At 38.4% G+C, this 18,281-nt stretch overlaps 1 protein-coding gene across 4 annotated transcripts in view; it reads left to right on the top strand.

Moving 5' to 3' along the window:
- Nucleotides 1-14,368, top strand: part of LOC150087135 (MPN domain-containing protein) — a 357,845-nt gene extending 343,477 nt beyond the window's left edge. For 3 of the 4 annotated variants that reach the window (XM_090371835.1, XM_090371836.1, XM_090371834.1), the window contains exon 14: nucleotides 14,097-14,368. In XM_090371835.1, coding sequence (XP_090227961.1) covers nucleotides 14,097-14,309 — 213 coding nt within the window. In that variant the 3' untranslated portion in view covers nucleotides 14,310-14,368. The remainder of the gene's footprint in view (nucleotides 1-14,096) is intronic. The other variant, XM_090371837.1, reaches the window with a different exon arrangement.
- Nucleotides 14,369-18,281: the final 3,913 nt, after the last annotated feature.

The raw sequence follows: 18,281 nt of genomic DNA, 5'->3' as shown, positions 1-18,281 counted from the left end.
GTAATTTTCAAAACTTAAGCCTTTCTTCATAAGAGCAACCCTTTGTTCCATTCACTAATCTTTTTGTTGCCCTTCTCTGTACTCATTCTGGCAGCTCTACATCCTTCCTAAAATGAGGCCTCCAGACCTGTATACAGTACTCAGTGTGGCCTGACCATTGCCTTATACAAGAGTAGGAGACCGGCGGAATTACTTAGCAAGTACAGGTCACTGTTGAAAAAAAGCCGTGAATTAGGGTTGAATTTGAAAGTGTCTGCAATTCTGCCCAGACACGATAGGAGGGAGTATATGATGAGAGCCTTGTCGATCAATTTGGCCCTGGAGGGATTGTGCAAGGCTCAAGGGGTAGAATTTTTTTCAGCCTGGACTGTACTTGTTAACAGGAGAGATTGCTTCTACAGGGATGGGATACACTTAAATAGAAAGGGTGCAAGAAATTTTGCTAATGCTGTCGAGGCAGAGTTAGGTGGGTCGGAAAACTGCTAGTTGGGGGGGATACAAGGACTAATAGATTAACAGTAGCCACTGGCAGAGGTGGAAGTGATTCTTGCACTGCTTCTATTGAAATGAGCAGAAGCCTGAAAAACAAGATGCAGGATATTTTAGAGACTGCTGGGAGTCATTGCAGTAAAAGTAAACACATGGGTTGTGTTAGGGTAGCCAAGAATAGAAACAGGTGCATGTATACCTGCATGTACACCAATGCTAGGAGTTTGGTAAATAAATTTGATGAATTTGACGTATTGCTCAAAACATCAAAGGCAGATATTGTTGGGATATCAGAGACGTGGTGTCACACAGATATAAGGAATGCGGAACTGGAATTTGGGGAATACAATGTGTATAGAAAGGATAGACAGGACAGGAGGGGGAGGAGGGCTTATGCTATTAGTTAAGAAACACATAAAGTCCAAGGAAGTGAAGCCAGTCGACATCGATGGACAGGGCAATGTCGAGTCAGTTTGGTGTGACATAAGCATAGGGAAATCAAAATTGAGAGCAGGAGTGTGCTATAGGCCTAATGACTCTGATGAGTATAATAAGATATTGTACAGGGAAATAGAGTGGGCCAGTAAATCAGAGAGTCTTATAATGGGGGATTTTAATTTCCCAGATATTGACTGGAATTTGTAGGTTGGTCACTCGCACACTAGCAAGGCTTTTGTGGATTTATTGGATGATTGTTTTCTGCATCAGGATGTTCGTGAGGCAACAACAGGGAGCAATACTCTTGATCTGATTATCAGTAGTGATTCTTCATGCATTAAGAATCTGCAGATAAATGAACCACTAGGTGGCAGTGATCACAGTGTGTTGAAGTGTGATTTACTCAAGGAGGTAACTACCATCAGAGGTAAAGGGAAGGGTTTTTGTTTTCATAGAGGCTACTATGATGGTCTGAGACAGTATTTAAATTCTATACAGTGGGACCAACTGATGATGTTACCAACAGCAAACTCAAAATGGGAAGCATTCAAGGAACTAATCTTGGAGGCTACCAGGCTTTGCATACCAACTAAGAAATATTTTTCAAGGTTTAGGCCTAAATGGTTGTCAGATGAACTAATGAGACATGTAGCAGAGAAGAAAAATGCATGGGATACATACAAATTAATGGGTGACATGGAAGCCTATGATAGATATAAGTTGGTCTGTAACCAAGTCACAAAGGAGATTAGGCAGGCAAAGGCAGACTATGAAAAATCCTTGGCAAAGGATGCAAAGAAAAACAGAAAAGAGTTCTTTACCTATTTAAACTCAAGAAGGAAATGGATGAATCAGATTGGTCCACTGGATATTGATGGTTCAACAGTTGAGGATCCTGCTCAGGTGGCTAACAATCTAAACGAGTATTTTGCATCTACATTCACGCATGAGGAGTTATTCAGGAAGGAGAATGATGTAGGTAAAGTAAACATTGGCAGTGAGCTGGATGATTTTGTAATAACTGAGAGGAAAGTGGAGGAGAGATTGTTGAGGATAAACATAAAAAAGGCACCTTTGGTGGATGGGATCTATCCAGTTATATTAAAGGAGGCAGCAAAGGAAGTAAGCAAACCCCTAGCCATAATTATGAGAGCTTATTTGGACTCAGGGGAGGTACCATTGACTGGAGATGTGCAAATGTGACCCCAATTCACAAAGGAGGATCAAAGGCCGACACAAGTAATTATAGACCTGTGAGTTTAACTTCTGTTCCAGGAAAATTAATGGAGGCACTGGTTAAAGAAGCACTGCAGGATCATCCAGACAAGACTTCAGTTATAGCTCGGACACAGCATGGTTTTGTTAAAGGGAAGTCTTGCCTGACCAATTTGATTGGACACTATGATGCAGTCACAAAAGAACTGGATGCAGGGAATAACTTTGATATTATATACTTGGATCTTAGAAAGGCTTTTGATACTGTTGCACATGGAAGACTGCTGCACAAATTGGAGCAGTGTGGCATTGGAGGCAAATTGCTGCTATGGATAAAGGGGTGGTTGAGGGGGAGAAGACAGAGTGTGGTAATCAATGGACACTGCTCATCGTGGACTAATGTTATTAGTAGAGTCCCTCAGGGTTCAGTATTGGGTCCATTATTGTTTTCTGTATTTATAAATGATATTGATGATGGTATATCAAGCTTGTCCAAGTTTGCAGATGCTACAAAGGTTGGCAGGGTTGTCAAGGACACTACTGACACTATGCTGCTGCAACAGGATCTGCAAAGGTTGAGCAGATGGGCTGAGAGGGGGCAAATGAAGTTTAACATTGACAAATGTAAAGTACTACATATGGGAAACAGTAACCCCAGAGCAACGTATCAACTCTGTGGTACTACACTGAGACAGTGGTGGAGAATGAAAAGGACCTTGGGGGTAATTGTGCAGGCAGATATGAAGTTCTCTGAGCAGTGCAGATGAGCTGCAAGAGTAGCTCATGTGTCTTGTCAATGATATAGGAATTTTTCTAGCAGGGATAAGAGGTGATTATTCCCTTGTATAAGGCAATGGTTAGGCCACATCTTGAGTACTGTATACAGGTCTGGAGGCCTCATTTCAAGAAGGATGTAGAGCTGCTGGAATGGGTACAGAGAAGAGAAGGACAACAAGATTAGTGAATGGAACAAAGGGTTGCTCTTACGAAGAAAGGCTTAAGTTTTGCAAATTACAGTGTCTGGGACTAGGCACCGGCGAGGTGATCTGATAGAGGTGTATAAGGCTTTGAATGGTTTGAGCATGCTCAATGCCAATGGGATTCTTCATCTTGCTCAGAATAATCAGCTCAGAGGGCATAAATTCAAATTGAGGAAGGACGGATGTCGGATAGATGTGCGGAAATTTGCCTTTGGCCAGCGGGTGGTTGGTTGGTGGAACCGACTTCCATCACTTGTTGTTGAAGTTGATAGCCTAAACAAATTTAAGGCTCAACTGGACAGGTATTTCGAGCGAACAGAGGGGTAAAATGGGAGTGGTGTGTTGTTTTTTTTTTTTTTTTTTTTTTTGGCTGATGCTGAATAAGCTTGCTTTCTTGCATCACATGCCTCTGCTAATGCTAATAATCAACTCCTTATCCCTGCTAGAAAAATCCCGGTATATCATTGACAAGACACCATGAGACTCTTGCAGACCATCTGCACTGCTCAGAAAACTTCATATCTGACTGCACAGTTACCCCCAGGTCCTTTTCATTCTCTACCATTCTGAGTGTAGTACCACACAGTTGATATGTTACTCTAGGGTTACTGCTACCCATATACAGTACTTTACATTTGTCAGTGTTAAACTTCAGTTGCCACCTCCCAGCTGATCTGCTCAACTTTTATAGATCCTGTTGCAGTGGCATACTGTCATTAACAACCCTGCCAACCTTCGTATCGTCTGAAAACTAAGCCTGATATACGACTGGGTATCAAAAAGTTTGTAATCATAGCCGTAGAAAGGTGAAACTTCACAGTAACTTTAATTCTTTTCTGTGTACTCTGGTGTTTTCTGTGTTTTCTGTGTTCTCACAGTAGAGGGGCTTAGAGGGGAACAGGTATTCTGTGTGCTGTCAGACACTAAGTATAGTAACACATTTCTCCCATCTATGAATCAGTTGTTTAATGACTTGATCATAGAAATCCGTATGTTTTCGTAAAACCACAATTCCACTTCATTGATGACTTCCTGAGAAGAATCAAAGCAGCATCCATGCAATTGTTTCTTCATTTCTCAAAAGAAGAAATCTGATGGTGCTAGGTCAGGAGAATAGGGTGTGTTCACCCTAAAAAAGTTCTCAACATCTGTATTACACAAATCCAACAGTTGGCCAGAACATTGCATTCGACATTGCTTCTGCAATAGCATCAGCAATCTTGGAATGCATCGTGCAGAGACCTTAGACATGTACAGATGGTCATGTAAAATGTTATGGGTAGAACCATAATTAAATCCCACTGCATTTACAATGAAATGAATTGTCATGCATCTGTAACTCAGCACCAGCTGCTCAACCATCTCACTGTCTGGATGTTGGTGGCCTTCTCTTGGCTTGTGAAAGACACTTGTACGATCACATTGGAACTCCTGTTTCCACTTTTTTACAGTGTCATAAGATGGACAATTCTGCCCATACACAGCTTTCATTTCTTCATCAATTTCCTGAGCTTTCTTGCCCTGCAAATACAGGAATTTGATCACTGCTCAATACTCCACTTTGTCAACCATAGCGTTCTTCCTCAGAATTTGGGCTCCACCTCCTGGGGTAGGTATGATCACCTACATGAATGAAATTTCAAATGTTAGTTATTGAATATGTAGACAACTTATATGAAAAACGGCATCTTAGTACTGATGTTTTATCTAGGTCAGGATACGAACTTTTTGATACCACCTCGAACCTTCATCAATATCATTAATAAATACTGAAAACAATAATAGACGCAACGCTGCCCTGGGGGACTACACTAATAACATTAGTCCACGAAGAGCAGTGTCCGTTAATTACCACTCTCTGTCTCCTCCCACTCAACAATTCCTTTATCCATAGCAGCAATTTGCCCCTAATGCCATACTGCTCCAATTTGTACAGCAGTCTTCCATGTGCAACAGTATCAAAAGCCTTCCTAAGATCCATATTGTATCTTTAGTGTACAATAAAGATTTTCTCTCTCTCTCTCTCTCTATCCAAGTATATGATATCAAAATTATTCTTTGCATCCAGTTCCTTTGTGACTACATCATAGTATCCAGTCAGATTGGTCCGACAATTCTTCCTCTTAATAAACCCATGCTGTATTTGAACTGTAACTGAAGTCTTGTCTAGATAATCCCAAAGTGCTTCTTTAGCATTAGCATTAGTAGAGGCATTTGATGCAAGAAAGCAAGCTTATGCAGCATCAGCCAAAAAAAAAAAAAAAAAAAAAATTAAGTAACATAAATAAATAAAAATAACCACTTCCACTTCACCCTCTGTTCGTTCGAAATACCTGTCCAGCTGAGCCTTAAACTTATTTAGGCTATCAACTTCCACGACAAGGGATGGAAGTCTGTTCCACCCACCAACCACCCGCTGGCTAAAGGCAAATTTCCGCACATCTATCCTACATCTGTCTTTCCTCAATTTGAATTTATGCCCGCACAGGTGATTTTTCTGAGCTAGAGGAAGAATCCCATCAGCATTGAGCATGCTCAAACCATTCAAGGCTTTGTACACCTCTATCAGATCACCCCGCTGGTGCCTAGTTTCCAGACACTGTAATTTGCAAAACTTAAGCCTTTCTTCGTAAGAGAACCCCTTTTTGTCCCATTCACCAATCTAGTTGCCCTTCTCTGTACTCGTTCCAGCAGCTCTACATCCTTCCTGAAATGAGGCCTCCAGGCCTGTATACAGTACTCTAGGTGTGGCCTGACCATTGCCTTATACAAGGGAATAATCACCTCCTTATCCCTGCTAGAAAAATTCCTATATATCATTGACAATACACCATGAGCTACTCTTGCAGCTCGTCTGCACTGCTCAGAGAACTTCATATCTGCCTGCACCACCACCCCCAGGTCCCTTTCATTCTCTACCACTGTCAGTGTAGTACCACAGAGTTGATACGTTGCTCTGGGGTTGCTGTTTCCCATATGTAGTACTTTACATTTGTCAATGTTAAACTTCATTTGCCACCTCGAAGCCCATCTGCTCAACCTTTCCAAATCCTGTTGCAGCAGCATAGTGTCAGTAGTGTCCTTGACAACCCTGCCAACCTTCGTATCGTCTGCAAACTTGGACATTAAGCCTGATATACCATCATCAGTATCATTTATAAATACAGAAAACAATAAAGGCCCCAATACTGAACCCTGAGGGACTCCACTAATAACATTAGTCCACGATGAGCAGTGTCCATTGATTACCATGGACCATGGTAATCAATGGATTACCACTCTCTGTCTTCTCCCCCTCAACCACCCCTTTATCCATAGCAGCAACTTGCCTCCAATGCCACACTGCTCCAATTTGTGCAGCAGTCTTCCATGTGCAACAGTATCAAAAGCCTTTCTAAGATCCAAGTATATAATATCAAAGTTATTCCCTGCATCCAGTTCTTTTGTGACTGCATCATAGTATCCAATCAAATTGGTCAGGCAAGACTTCCCCTTAACAAAACCATGCTGTGTCCTAGCTATAACTGAAGTCTTGTCTAGATGATCCTGCAGTGCTTCTTTCACCAGTGCCTCCATTAATTTTCCGGGAACAGAAGTTAAACTCACAGGTCTATAATTACTTGTGTCAGCCTTTGATCCCCCTTTGTGAATTGGGGTCACATTTGCACATCTCCAGTCAATGGGTACCTCCCCTGAGTCCAAGGAAGCTCTCATAATTATGGCTAAGGGTTTGCTTACCTCCTTTGCTGCCTCCTTTAATATAACTGGATAGATCCCATCCACCCCAGGTGCCTTTCTTGTGTTTATCTTCAACAATTTCTCCTCCACTTTGCTCTCAGTTATTACAAGATTCTCTAGCTTACTGCTAGAGTTGAATACACCTCTGGCATTCCCCTCGCTGAATAACTCCTCATGTGTGAATGTCGATGCAAAATATTCATTTAGTTTGTTAGCTACCCGAGCAGGGTCATCAACAGTTGACCCATCGATCTCAAGTGGACCAATCTGATTCATCCCCTTCCTTCTAGAGTTTACATAAGTAAAGAACTCTTTGCTGTTTTTCTTCGCATCCCTTGCCAAGGATCTCTCGTAATCTGCCTTCACCTGCCTAACCTCCTTTGTAACTTGGTTACAGATCAACTTGTATCTATCATAGGCGTCCGTGTCACGTGTTATTTTGTATGTATCCCATGCATTTTTCTTCTCTGCCATATGCCTCATTAGTTCATCTGACAACCATTTAGGCCTAAACCTTGAACAGTATTTCTTAGTTGGTATGTAAAGCCTAGTAGCTTCCACGATACGTTCTTTGAATGCTTCCCATTTTGAATTTGCTGTTGGCAATATCATCAGTTGATCCCACTGTATAGAATTTAAATACTGTCTCAGTCCATTGTAGTCGCCTTTACGAAAGCAATACCCCTTCCCTTTACCCCTAATGGTAGTTACCTCTTTGAGTACTCCCACTTCAGCACACTGTGATCACTGCCACCAAGTGGTTCATTTATCTGCAGATTCTTAATGCATGAAGAATCACTACTGATAATCAAATCAAGAGTATTACTCCCTCTAGTTGCCTCCCGAACATGCTGATGTAGAAAACAATCATCCAATAAATCCACAAAAGCCTTGCTACTGTGTGAGTGACCAGCCCCCAAATTCCAGTCAATATCTGGGAAATTAAAATCCCCCATTATAAGACTCTCTGATTTACTGGCCCACTCTATTTCTCCGAACAGTTTCTTATTATACTCATCAGAGTCATTAGGCCTATAGCACACTCCTACTCTCAATTTTGATCTCCCAATGCTTATGTCACACCAAACTGACTCGACACTGCACTGTCCAGCGATGTCGACTGGCTTCACTTCCTTGGATTTTATGTGTTTTTTAACTAATAGCATAACCCCTCCTCCCTTCCTATCCTGTCTATCCTTTCTGTAGACATTGTACTCCCCAAATTCCAGTTCTGCATTTCTTATATCTGTGTGACACCACGTCTCTGAAATCCCCACAATATCTGCCTTTGATGTTTTGAGCAACACCTCAAATTCATCAAATTTATTTACTAAACTCCTAGCATTGGTGTACACACAAGTATACATGCACCTGTTCTTTTTCTTAGCTACCCTAACACAACCCATGTGTTTACTTGTACCCCAATGATTCCCAGCAGTCTCTGAAATATCCTGCATCTTATTTTCCAGGCTGCGGCTCATTCCAATAGAAGCAGTGCAAGAATCACTTTCACCTCTGCCAGTGGCAGAGGTGAAAGTTACTAGTGTCACCTTTTGATTCTCTTTTGTGAATTGGGGTTACATTTGCACATCTCCAATCCATGGGTATCTCCCCTGAGTCCAAGGAAGCTCTCATAATTATGGCTAAGAGTTTTACTTCCTTTGTTGCTTCCTTTAATATAACTGGATAGATCCCATCCACCCCTGGTGCCTTTCTTATGTTTACCTTCAACAGTTTCTGCTCCACTTTGCACTCAGTTATTACCAAATCATTTAGCTCACTGCCAAAGTTTAATACCCTTCTGGTATTCCCCTCCCTGAATAACTTCTCGTGTGTAAATGTAGATGCAAAATACTCATTCTGTTTGCTGGCTGAATAGGATCTTCAACAGTTGAACCATTGATATCAAGTGGATCAATCTGATTCATCCCCTTCCTTCTAGAGGTTACATAAGTAAAAAACTCTTTGCTGTTTTTTTTTTTTTATATCCTTTGCCAAAGATTTCTCGTAATCTGCCATTTCTTGCGTAGCATCCTTTGTGACTTGATTACAGACCAGCTTATATCTGTCATGGGCTTCCATGTCACCTGTTAATTTATTTGTATCCTATGCATTTTTCTTCTCTGCCACATGCCTTCTTAGTTCATCTGACATCCATTTAGGCTTAAACCTTGAACAGTATTGCTATTCCAAGATGAGGAATTCGCTAAAAAACTAAGTGCTACAGAAATAAGAGCTTGGAAGACATTCAAAAACATCTGCTGTAATTTTTAGGCAGTGAGAAATCACAAAATTATAGTGAAATTGTGGATGAACTAATTTTTAGTGTGCAGAGAGTTGGAATGTAACATATCATCAAAGCTTTATTTCTTACAATCCCATCTAGATTTTTTTCAGGAAAACTTGAGCACAGTCTCTGATGAACACTATGGAATATTTCGCATATTCTCAAATGGATAAAAGAAGAAAATGAGTCCAAATATGTTGGAAGACTGCTGTTTGTATCTTATACGGGAGGCATCAGTGGACATAATCGTCCATTTGCATTAGTTCGGGCATATAATACAAGGAAGCAAGCTTATACAGCATCAGCCAAAAAAAAAAAAAAAAAAAACACTTCCCATTTCACCCATCCATACACTAAAAGTTTATCCAGTTCTTCCTTGAATTTATTTATGCTATCAACTTCCACAACAACAAATGGAACTTTGTTCCAGCAATCAACCATCCACTGGCTAAAGGAAAATTTCCACACACAAATTCTACAACTGGCTTTCCTCGATTTGAATTTTAGCATTAGCATTAGTAGAGGCATTTGATGCAAGAAAGCAAGCTTATGCAGCATCAGCCAAAAAAATAATAATAAAAAAATAAAAAATAACCACTTCCACTTCACCCCTCTGTTCATTCGAAATACCTGTCCAGCTGAGCCTTAAACTTATTTAGGCTATCAACTTCCACGACAAGGGATGGAAGTCTGTTCCACCAACCAACCACCCGCTGGCTAAAGGCAAATTTCCTCACGTCTATCCTACATCTGTCCTTCCTCAATTTGAATTTATGCCCTCTCAGGTGATTATTCTGAGCAAGAGGAAGAATCCCATCGGCATTGAGCATGCTCAAACCATTCAAGGCTTTATACACCTCTATCAGATCACCTCGCTGGTGCCTAGTCTCCAGACGCTGTAATTTGCAAAACTTAAGCCTTTCTTCATAAGAGCACCCCCTTTGTTCCATTCACTAATCTTGTTGCCCTTCTCTGTACTCGTTCCAGCATCTCTACATCCTTCTTGAAATGAGGCCTCCAGACCTGTATACAGTACTCTAGGTGTGGCCTGACCATTGCCTTATACAAGGGAATAATCACCTCCTTATCCCTGCTAGAAAAATTCCTACATATCATTGACAATACACCATGAGCTACTCTTGCAGCCCATCTGCACTGTTCAGAAAACTTCATATCTGCCTGCACAACCACCCCCCAGGTCCCTTTCATTCTCTATCACTGTCAGTGTAGTATCACAGAGTTGATACGTTGCTCTGGGGTTGCTGTTTCCCATATGTAGTACTTTACATTTGCCAGTGTTAAACTTCATTTGTCACCTCTCAGCCCATCTGCTCAACCTTTCCAGATCCAGTTGCAGTAGCATAGTGTCAGTAGTGTCCTTGACAACTCTGCCAACCTTCGTATCGTCTGCAAACTTGGACATTAAGCTTTATATACCATCATCAATATCATTTATAAATACAGAAAACAATAATGGACCCAATACTGAACCCTGAGGGATTCCACTAATAACATTAGTCCACGATGAGCAGTGTCCATTGATTACCACTCTTTGTCTTCTCCCCCTCAACCACCCCTTTATCCATAGCAGCAATTTGCCTCCAATGCCACACTGCTCCAATTTGTGCAGCAGTCTTCCATGTGCAACAGTATCAGAAGCCTTTCTAAGATCCAAGTATATAATATCAAAGTGCATCCAGTTCTTTTGTGACTGCATCATAGTATCCATCAAATTGGTCAGGCAAGACTTCCCCTTAACACAGCCATGCTGTGTCTGAGCTATAACTGAAGTCTTGTCTAGATGATCCTGCAGTGCATCTTTAACCAGTGCCTCCATTAATTTTCCGGGAACAGAAGTTAAACTAACAGGTCTATAATTACTTGTGTCGCCCTTTGATCCTCCTTTGTGAATTCGGGTCACATTTGCACATCTCCAGTCCATGGGTACTTCTCCTGAGTCCAAGGAAGCTCTCATAATTATAGCTAAGGGTTTGCTTACTTCCTTTACTGCCTCCTTTAATATAACTGGATAGATCCCATCCACCCCAGGTGCCTTTCTTGTATTTATCTTCAACAATTTCTCCTCCACTTTACTCTCAGTTATTACAAGATTCTCTAGCTTACTGCCAGAGTTGAATACACCTCTGGCATTCCCCTCACTGAATAACTCCTCATGTGTGAATGTCGATGCAAAATATTCATTTAGTTTGTTAGCCACCTGAGCAGGATCATCAACAGTTGACCCATCGATATCAAGTGGACCAATCTTGATTCATCCCCTTCCTCTTAGAGTTTACATAAGTAAAGAACTCTTTGCTGTTTTTCTTTGCATCCCTTGCCAAAGATTTCTTGTAATCTGCCTTCGCCTGCCTAACCTCCTTTGTAACTTGGTTACAGATCAACTTGTATCTATCATAGGCTTCTGTCACATTAATTTTTACGTATCCCATGCATTTTTCTTCTCTTCCATATGTCTCATTAGTTCATCTGACATCCATTTTGGCCTAAACCTTGAACAATATTTCTTAGTTTGTATGTAAAGCCTAGTAGCCTCCAAGATAAGTTCTTTGAATGCTTCCCATTTTGAATTTGCTGTTGGTAACCTCATCAGTTGGTCCCACTGTATAGAATTTAAATACTGTCTCAGTCCATCGTAGTCGCCTTTACAAAAGCAATAACCCTTCCCTTAACCCCTAATGGTAGTTACCTCTTTGAGTAAATCCCACTTCATTACACTGTGATCACTGCCACCTAGTGGTTCATTTACCTGCAGATTCTTAACGCATGAAGAATCACTACTGATAATCAAATCAAGAGTATTACTCCCTCTATTTTCCTCCCAAACATGCTGATGTAGAAAACAATCATCCAATAAATCCACAAAAGCCTTGCTAGTGTGTGAGTGACCAGCCCCCAAATTCCAGTCAATATCTGGGAATTTAAAATCCCCCATTATAAGACTCTCTTATCTACTGGCCCACTCTATTTCCCTGTACAGTTTCTTATTATACTTATCAGAGTCATTAGGCCTATAGCACATTCCTACTGTCACTTTTGATCTCCCAATGCTTATGTCACACCAAACTGACTCGACACTGCACTGTCCAGCAGTGTCGGCTGGCTTCACTTCCTTGGAGTTTATGTATTTCTTAACTAATAGCATAACCCCTCCTTCCCTTCTATCTTGTCTATCCTTTCCTATCTTATATCTGTGTGACACCACGTCTCTGAAATCCCTACAATATCTGCCTTTGATGTTTTGAGCAATACCTCAAATTCATCAAATTTATTTACTAAACTCCTAGCATTGGTGTACACGCACGTATACATGCACCTGTTCTTTTTCTTAGCTACCCTGACACAACCCATGTGTTTATTTGTACCCCAATGATTCCCAGCAGTCTCTGAAATTATTCTAACTAGTTCAGTGGTTTTCAACCCTTTTTTTAATTAAATCCACCGTGAAGTAATTTATTTTATTTTGTGGCACCCCTACTCAATTTTCTGCCTAACCTATATATAAGATTAAAAAAATATGTTATATGATACCGTCGAGATTATTTCGATACATAATTCCTGAGGCATGTAGTAATAGTAGTAGTAGTAGTGCCTTGTGATGCAAGAAAGCAAGTATGTGAGCTTATGCAACATCAGAAAAAAAAAAAAAAATTTACAAAACAATACCCTCTAAATGTTTGTCCAGTTCCTCCTTTAATTTATTTAAGCTATCAACATCCACAACAACAGATGGAAGTTTGTTCTACAACTCTCTTTCCTCAGTTTGCATCTATGCCCCGTCAGTTGCGTAATCTGAGCAAGAGTAAGAATTCCATCAAGACTGAGCTTGCTCACACCGTTCAAGTTCTTATACACCTCAATCAGATCACCTCGCAGGTGCCTAGTCTCCAGACACTGTAATTTGAAGAACTTTGGCTTTTCTTGGTAAGAGCAACCCTTTGTTCCCCTCACCAATCTCATTGCCCTTCTATATGCATGTTCCAGCAGCTCTACATCCTCCCTAGAATGATGCCTCTAGACCTGTATGCAGTACTCAAGGTATGGCCCAACCATTTCCTTATATGAAAGGATAATTACCTCCTTATCCCTGCTAGCAAAGTTCCTGTATATAATAGACAAAACTCCATGAGCTGCTCTCACAGACAGGCTGTGAGAGCAGCTCATGAGGTCTTCATATCTGACTGCACAATTACTGTAGATCTTTTATTCTCCACTATCCTGAGGGTAGTACCACACAGTTGGTACGTTAGTCTGTGGTTACTGCAACCTATATGCAGTAGTATTCATTTGTCAATGTTAAACTTCAGTTGCCTTCTCTGAGCCCATCTGTCCAACTTTTCTAGATCCCGAAGCAGTAGTGTACTGTCATTAACAACCCTGCCAACCTTTTGTATCATCTGCAAACTTGGAAATTAAGCATGTATATCTTCATCAATATCATTGATAAATATAGAAGACAACAATGGGCCCAACGCTAAATTCTGTCTTTACTGTCATTAACAATGCTGTCAACCTTTGTACATCTGCAGACTTGGACATCAAGCATAATATACAATTTTCATCCAAAAGGCAAAAAAATGACAAAATAAGTGTTTTGTTATCAGATAAGTATTTTTGTAAATAGAATAAGGTTAATGGACTCATTGTTCAATATTTAGTACTGTATGTAACATTTTCTTGATACATATGAAATCTTTTTTACTAGAAACTTAGTTTTTTACTTTAATCCCTTTTCCATTAAAATTGTGTTACAGCAGTATAGTTGCCATATTTCAATTCGGCAATGTCAAATCTACAAGAATCACTTTGAATTTTAACAGGGAACAAAAAAATGTGGTTTTTTGCTGATCAGTGTTATGAGTATATTTAATTTTTATTTTATTTATGTATATGTATTTATTTTATTTTATTTTATTTTTTCTCTTGTTCAGCGACTCTTGTCGGAGTTCTATCATGGAGCTCTGGATGCTGTCAACTTTACTCATGAATATCCATCACAGAATGTCTCGCACTGGGAAAAATTGCAAGCTTCTTTGAGGACAAAATTGCCAAGAGACTTACAGGTTACTGGAGCACAGTCCTCTGCCCAAGCCCAAGCAGTGACCCATTTTTGGGATTTTTTAAAAGGACTTATAATGACATAGTATTTTTTAACTTTAAAATAAAATAACACACGTCAGATTTTTATGACATAAGCAGACAAATTGGGGATCTTTAATAAAAGACATTTGACCCAAAATATTTAGTTTATTAGTATGAAAATTACAAATCGATACACTTGGTATTAGTGTTAGCCATATGGTGCAAAGAAGCCTTAGACTTTTGCTGCTCTAGTCAAAAAAATAATAATTAATAAATAATAAGTAATTCATCATCATTGTGAACTTGATCCAGCTTAGGTCTTTAAGATCTGTTCCGTTGTAGCTCTTGGAGGTGGTCTTGATCTTGCCATCATTGTCTAGGTCTTTCCACGTCTCTCTTGCCTGTAGGTGTGTAGTTAAATGCTAATTTTGGAATCCAGTTTGGGTTCGTTCTTTTTATGTGGCTGATCCATTTTTTCTGATACCGTTTTATGTCTTCTTCTCCGTTATCTACTTTTAATTTCTGACAAATTCTGAATTTCTTTGATGATCTAGCCTTGTAAAGCCTTGTAATGGTCTTAAAAATCTCATTTATGCTGCTTCTAGTTTTTGTGCATCTTTCTTATTTATTACCCGTCTCACAACTACAGAAGAGGTCTGATTTTGAAGTTATGTTGTGCAATCGTAATTTTGTTTCAATCATCATTTGTTTTCTGAAGTGATGTTTAATCATTCCGTTCATTTTATTATATTTTTGTAGTTTAGTGTGTATGCCTTTCCCTTCATTTGATATTAAATATCAAATAGGTTTAATCATATATTTGTTCTGTTATTTTGTCATCAATAACAATTTTGACTCTTTGTTTCTTCAAATTGGCCTCTGGGGGTTGGGAATGTTCAAATTAATATTAACTGCAATAATACTATACCAACCGTGAAACTGATATTTTATTAAAATAAAAATGGTATAGTGGAAACCAGATTAAAATTAAACTGGTAATAAATATTGTTGACCATTCTCATAGATTTTGGAACCACAAATGGCTTGAGAATGCAGATTTGCTCTTCTGAACGTGACACTATTAATAGAGACAGGGGAATCCCCATTCATCCCCTCTTCAAAACTGTGATTCTTCACGGGATGAGCTGCTCTGCCTAGCATGCTCCCGAGCCATTTCCGGTTCCAATGCATGCATGGAGAATACTGCCTATGCTCCTGTGGTAACACATGCTGTGAACCATGATCCTTCAGATATTTAAGGATGTACTATAGCACAGTTAAGTATTATTACTGTTGATAAGGCGGACGCCTTTGAAAGCTATGGTTGTGTTTTTATCGCTTTTATTCTGTGATTTATGTCGTGTTTTATTCTATTGTATATTTTATATTTTATTTTATTGTATAAACAGTTTATTTTATTTTATTTTATTACCAATTTAATTTTAATCCGGTTTCCACTATACCATTTTTATTTTAATAAAGTATCAGTTTTGTGGTTGGTGTAGTATTATTGCAGTTATTATGAATTTGACTCTCCTTGTGTATGTTTTTTCCACATAATCCCATTGATTTTGTTTTTGAGGTGGAGATCTTCATCTTTGTACTGTTTGCCTATTTTATTCAGTTCATTAACTGCTGTCTGTAGTTCACCTTCTGATTTTGCAATTATAACTTGATCATCGACATATAATATAGTTTGGATTTTATTCCTGTTGTTCATCTGTATTCCGTTGTTAACTGTTTGTTTCCATTGTTTAATAATTTTATTGATGTAAACATTAAATACATTTGGTGGTGATAGTCCACATCATTGTTTGACTCCTTTATTGGTGTTAATTGGGTCTGATTCATCCATTAGAATATTTTATGCAAACTTTTGAGTTTTTATATAGACTTTGTACTGCTGTCAAGAGTTGGGTTGTGATATTTTCTTCATGTAAAATCTGCCAAAGTTTTTCCCAGTTTAATTGTCATATGCTTTTTCATAATAAATAAATGGCAGAAATGTTGGTAGGTTAAATTCTCCTCTTTTCTCCAAAATTTGTTGTAATGAGAAAATAGCACCTATTGTAATTCTTCCTTTTCTGAACCCACATTGTTCTTCTAGATTTTGTTCACTAAATTTATTAAGTGTATTCTTGGGTATATTAGAGTATAACTTTGATGCAGTTGATAGCAGTGTTTCCTCTGTAGTTGTTATGGTTATTTCTGGAGTCTCTGTGTAAATTGATTACTATTCCTGTTTCCTAATCTTTGGATAACTGTTGCTTATGCTATGTGATGTTAAATAATTTAAGTAGTGCGTTTTTTAGTAAAGTGCCACCATGTTTAAATAGATCTACATTCAAATTGTCTATGCTTGAGCTTTTTTGGTATTTTGATATTTTAATATTAGATCTAGTTCTTCCATTGTTATATTGTCTTCATCTTTAATTGCCCACAGATTCATCTTTCCACTCTTCCTTAATTCCAGGGCTGTACCATAGTTTGGAATAGTGTTCCTTCCATTCTTCTTGAAAAATGGAGTTAGTTTTTATTTAATCATTTGTGTCTAGTTGTAATTTTTCTTTAAAATTTTGAAACCTCCTCTCTGTGGTCCCGTGATATCACGGACCCACAGAAAACTTTTTATATTTTATGTGTAAATGTAGGTCTTTAGTTTGTAGGAACAGTTTATAAGCCTTTTTTTTTTTTTCCTCCTTTTTTTTTTCCCTCATCAGTTGTTTGTTTCAATTCTTCATTCCAAGTTTGTAACCAGTTTTTATTTTTTATAGATTTTTTGTTTGACCAGATTTTCTCAACGTTATCACTCTCATCTTATTTGAGTTTATCTTTCAATCAACTTTCGTACAGTGATTTAGTGCTTTCATCTTCCATCAAATGTAATTTTAGTTTCTTAGTAGTTTTTGTTGGTATTTTCATCTTTTTATTAAAATAATTTCTTTTTATTTTGAAAGTACTTTCTAGTAGGTAGTGATTACTGTCAATTTCACTGCATCTAAATACTCTAGTGTCTCTAATTTTGTTATTTAAATTTTCATTAGTGATAATATAGTTCATTATAGACTTTGTGTTTCTTGCTTCCCATGTGAATTTATGGATATTCTTGTGTCTGAAAAATGTATTTGTGATTTTAAGTTTATTAAAAATGCAGAAGTCTATCAAGCATCTTCCATTATTGTTGGCCACGGGTTTGCCTTCTGATCCTTTATGTTAGTCTATTGATTTAGCACCAACTCTTGCATTAAAATCTCCTGCTAGTATGAGGTATTCATTTTTGTTTAGTTTGGTCTATGATCTCTTGTAATTCATCATAAAATAAGTAATAAGTAATTAAATAATTTAAAATTTGAATCCTTTGAATCTCCCCAAGTTGCCAGCCTCAACCACCCATTTAGGCAACTTACTCCAGATATATAGTCCCTAGTTCTGGAATTGTTTATAACAGCAAAATCACCCTCATTCGTTTTACTTTCTCCTCTAAGATACCTAGTTACAAAACTCTGTAGCCCACATATTTGAGGTCTTTCCTCATGTGGTTATCCTTTTGCTGATCTAACCAGATGCACTGCCTACTTTGGATCTACTCTGAAATCCAACTGCCTACTCTAAAATCCAAGTAAACCAAGGTGAATTTATTTCCTACGTCCAGCTCATGATTGATTCTATCAAAATAGCTAACCAGATTAGCTATACATGATTTTTCCTTTACAAAACTATGCCGTGTTAAGTCAAAGGGCCACTTCAAAAAAACTTTCAGCCTCTGGTTGTGGGCCGCACCTACACAATATATTCTAAAATACATTTTAAGTTACTTGTATAACATTAATTTGTAATATTAAAAAAGAACAGCCTTTTTGGTTAATTTTAAGATTTTATTAATTCTCAAAACCTATTTAACACGAAGTAATAGTTAAAAACTAAATAAAAATGAACATTTTAATGACACTGTTTCTGGTGAAGATTAGAGTCCATGTCTAGTTCGGTAGAATTTGAAGACTACTTTCAAGATGGTTATCGGTAAATTCTAGTTC

Source organism: Mastigoproctus giganteus, chromosome 4 (assembly GCF_048544385.1).
Source record: "Mastigoproctus giganteus isolate SK-2022 chromosome 4, ASM4854438v1, whole genome shotgun sequence".
NCBI classification, from domain to species: Eukaryota; Metazoa; Arthropoda; class Arachnida; order Uropygi; family Thelyphonidae; genus Mastigoproctus; species Mastigoproctus giganteus.
Note: the sequence above shows the minus strand (reverse complement) of the source record. Positions and strands in the feature narration are given on the sequence as shown.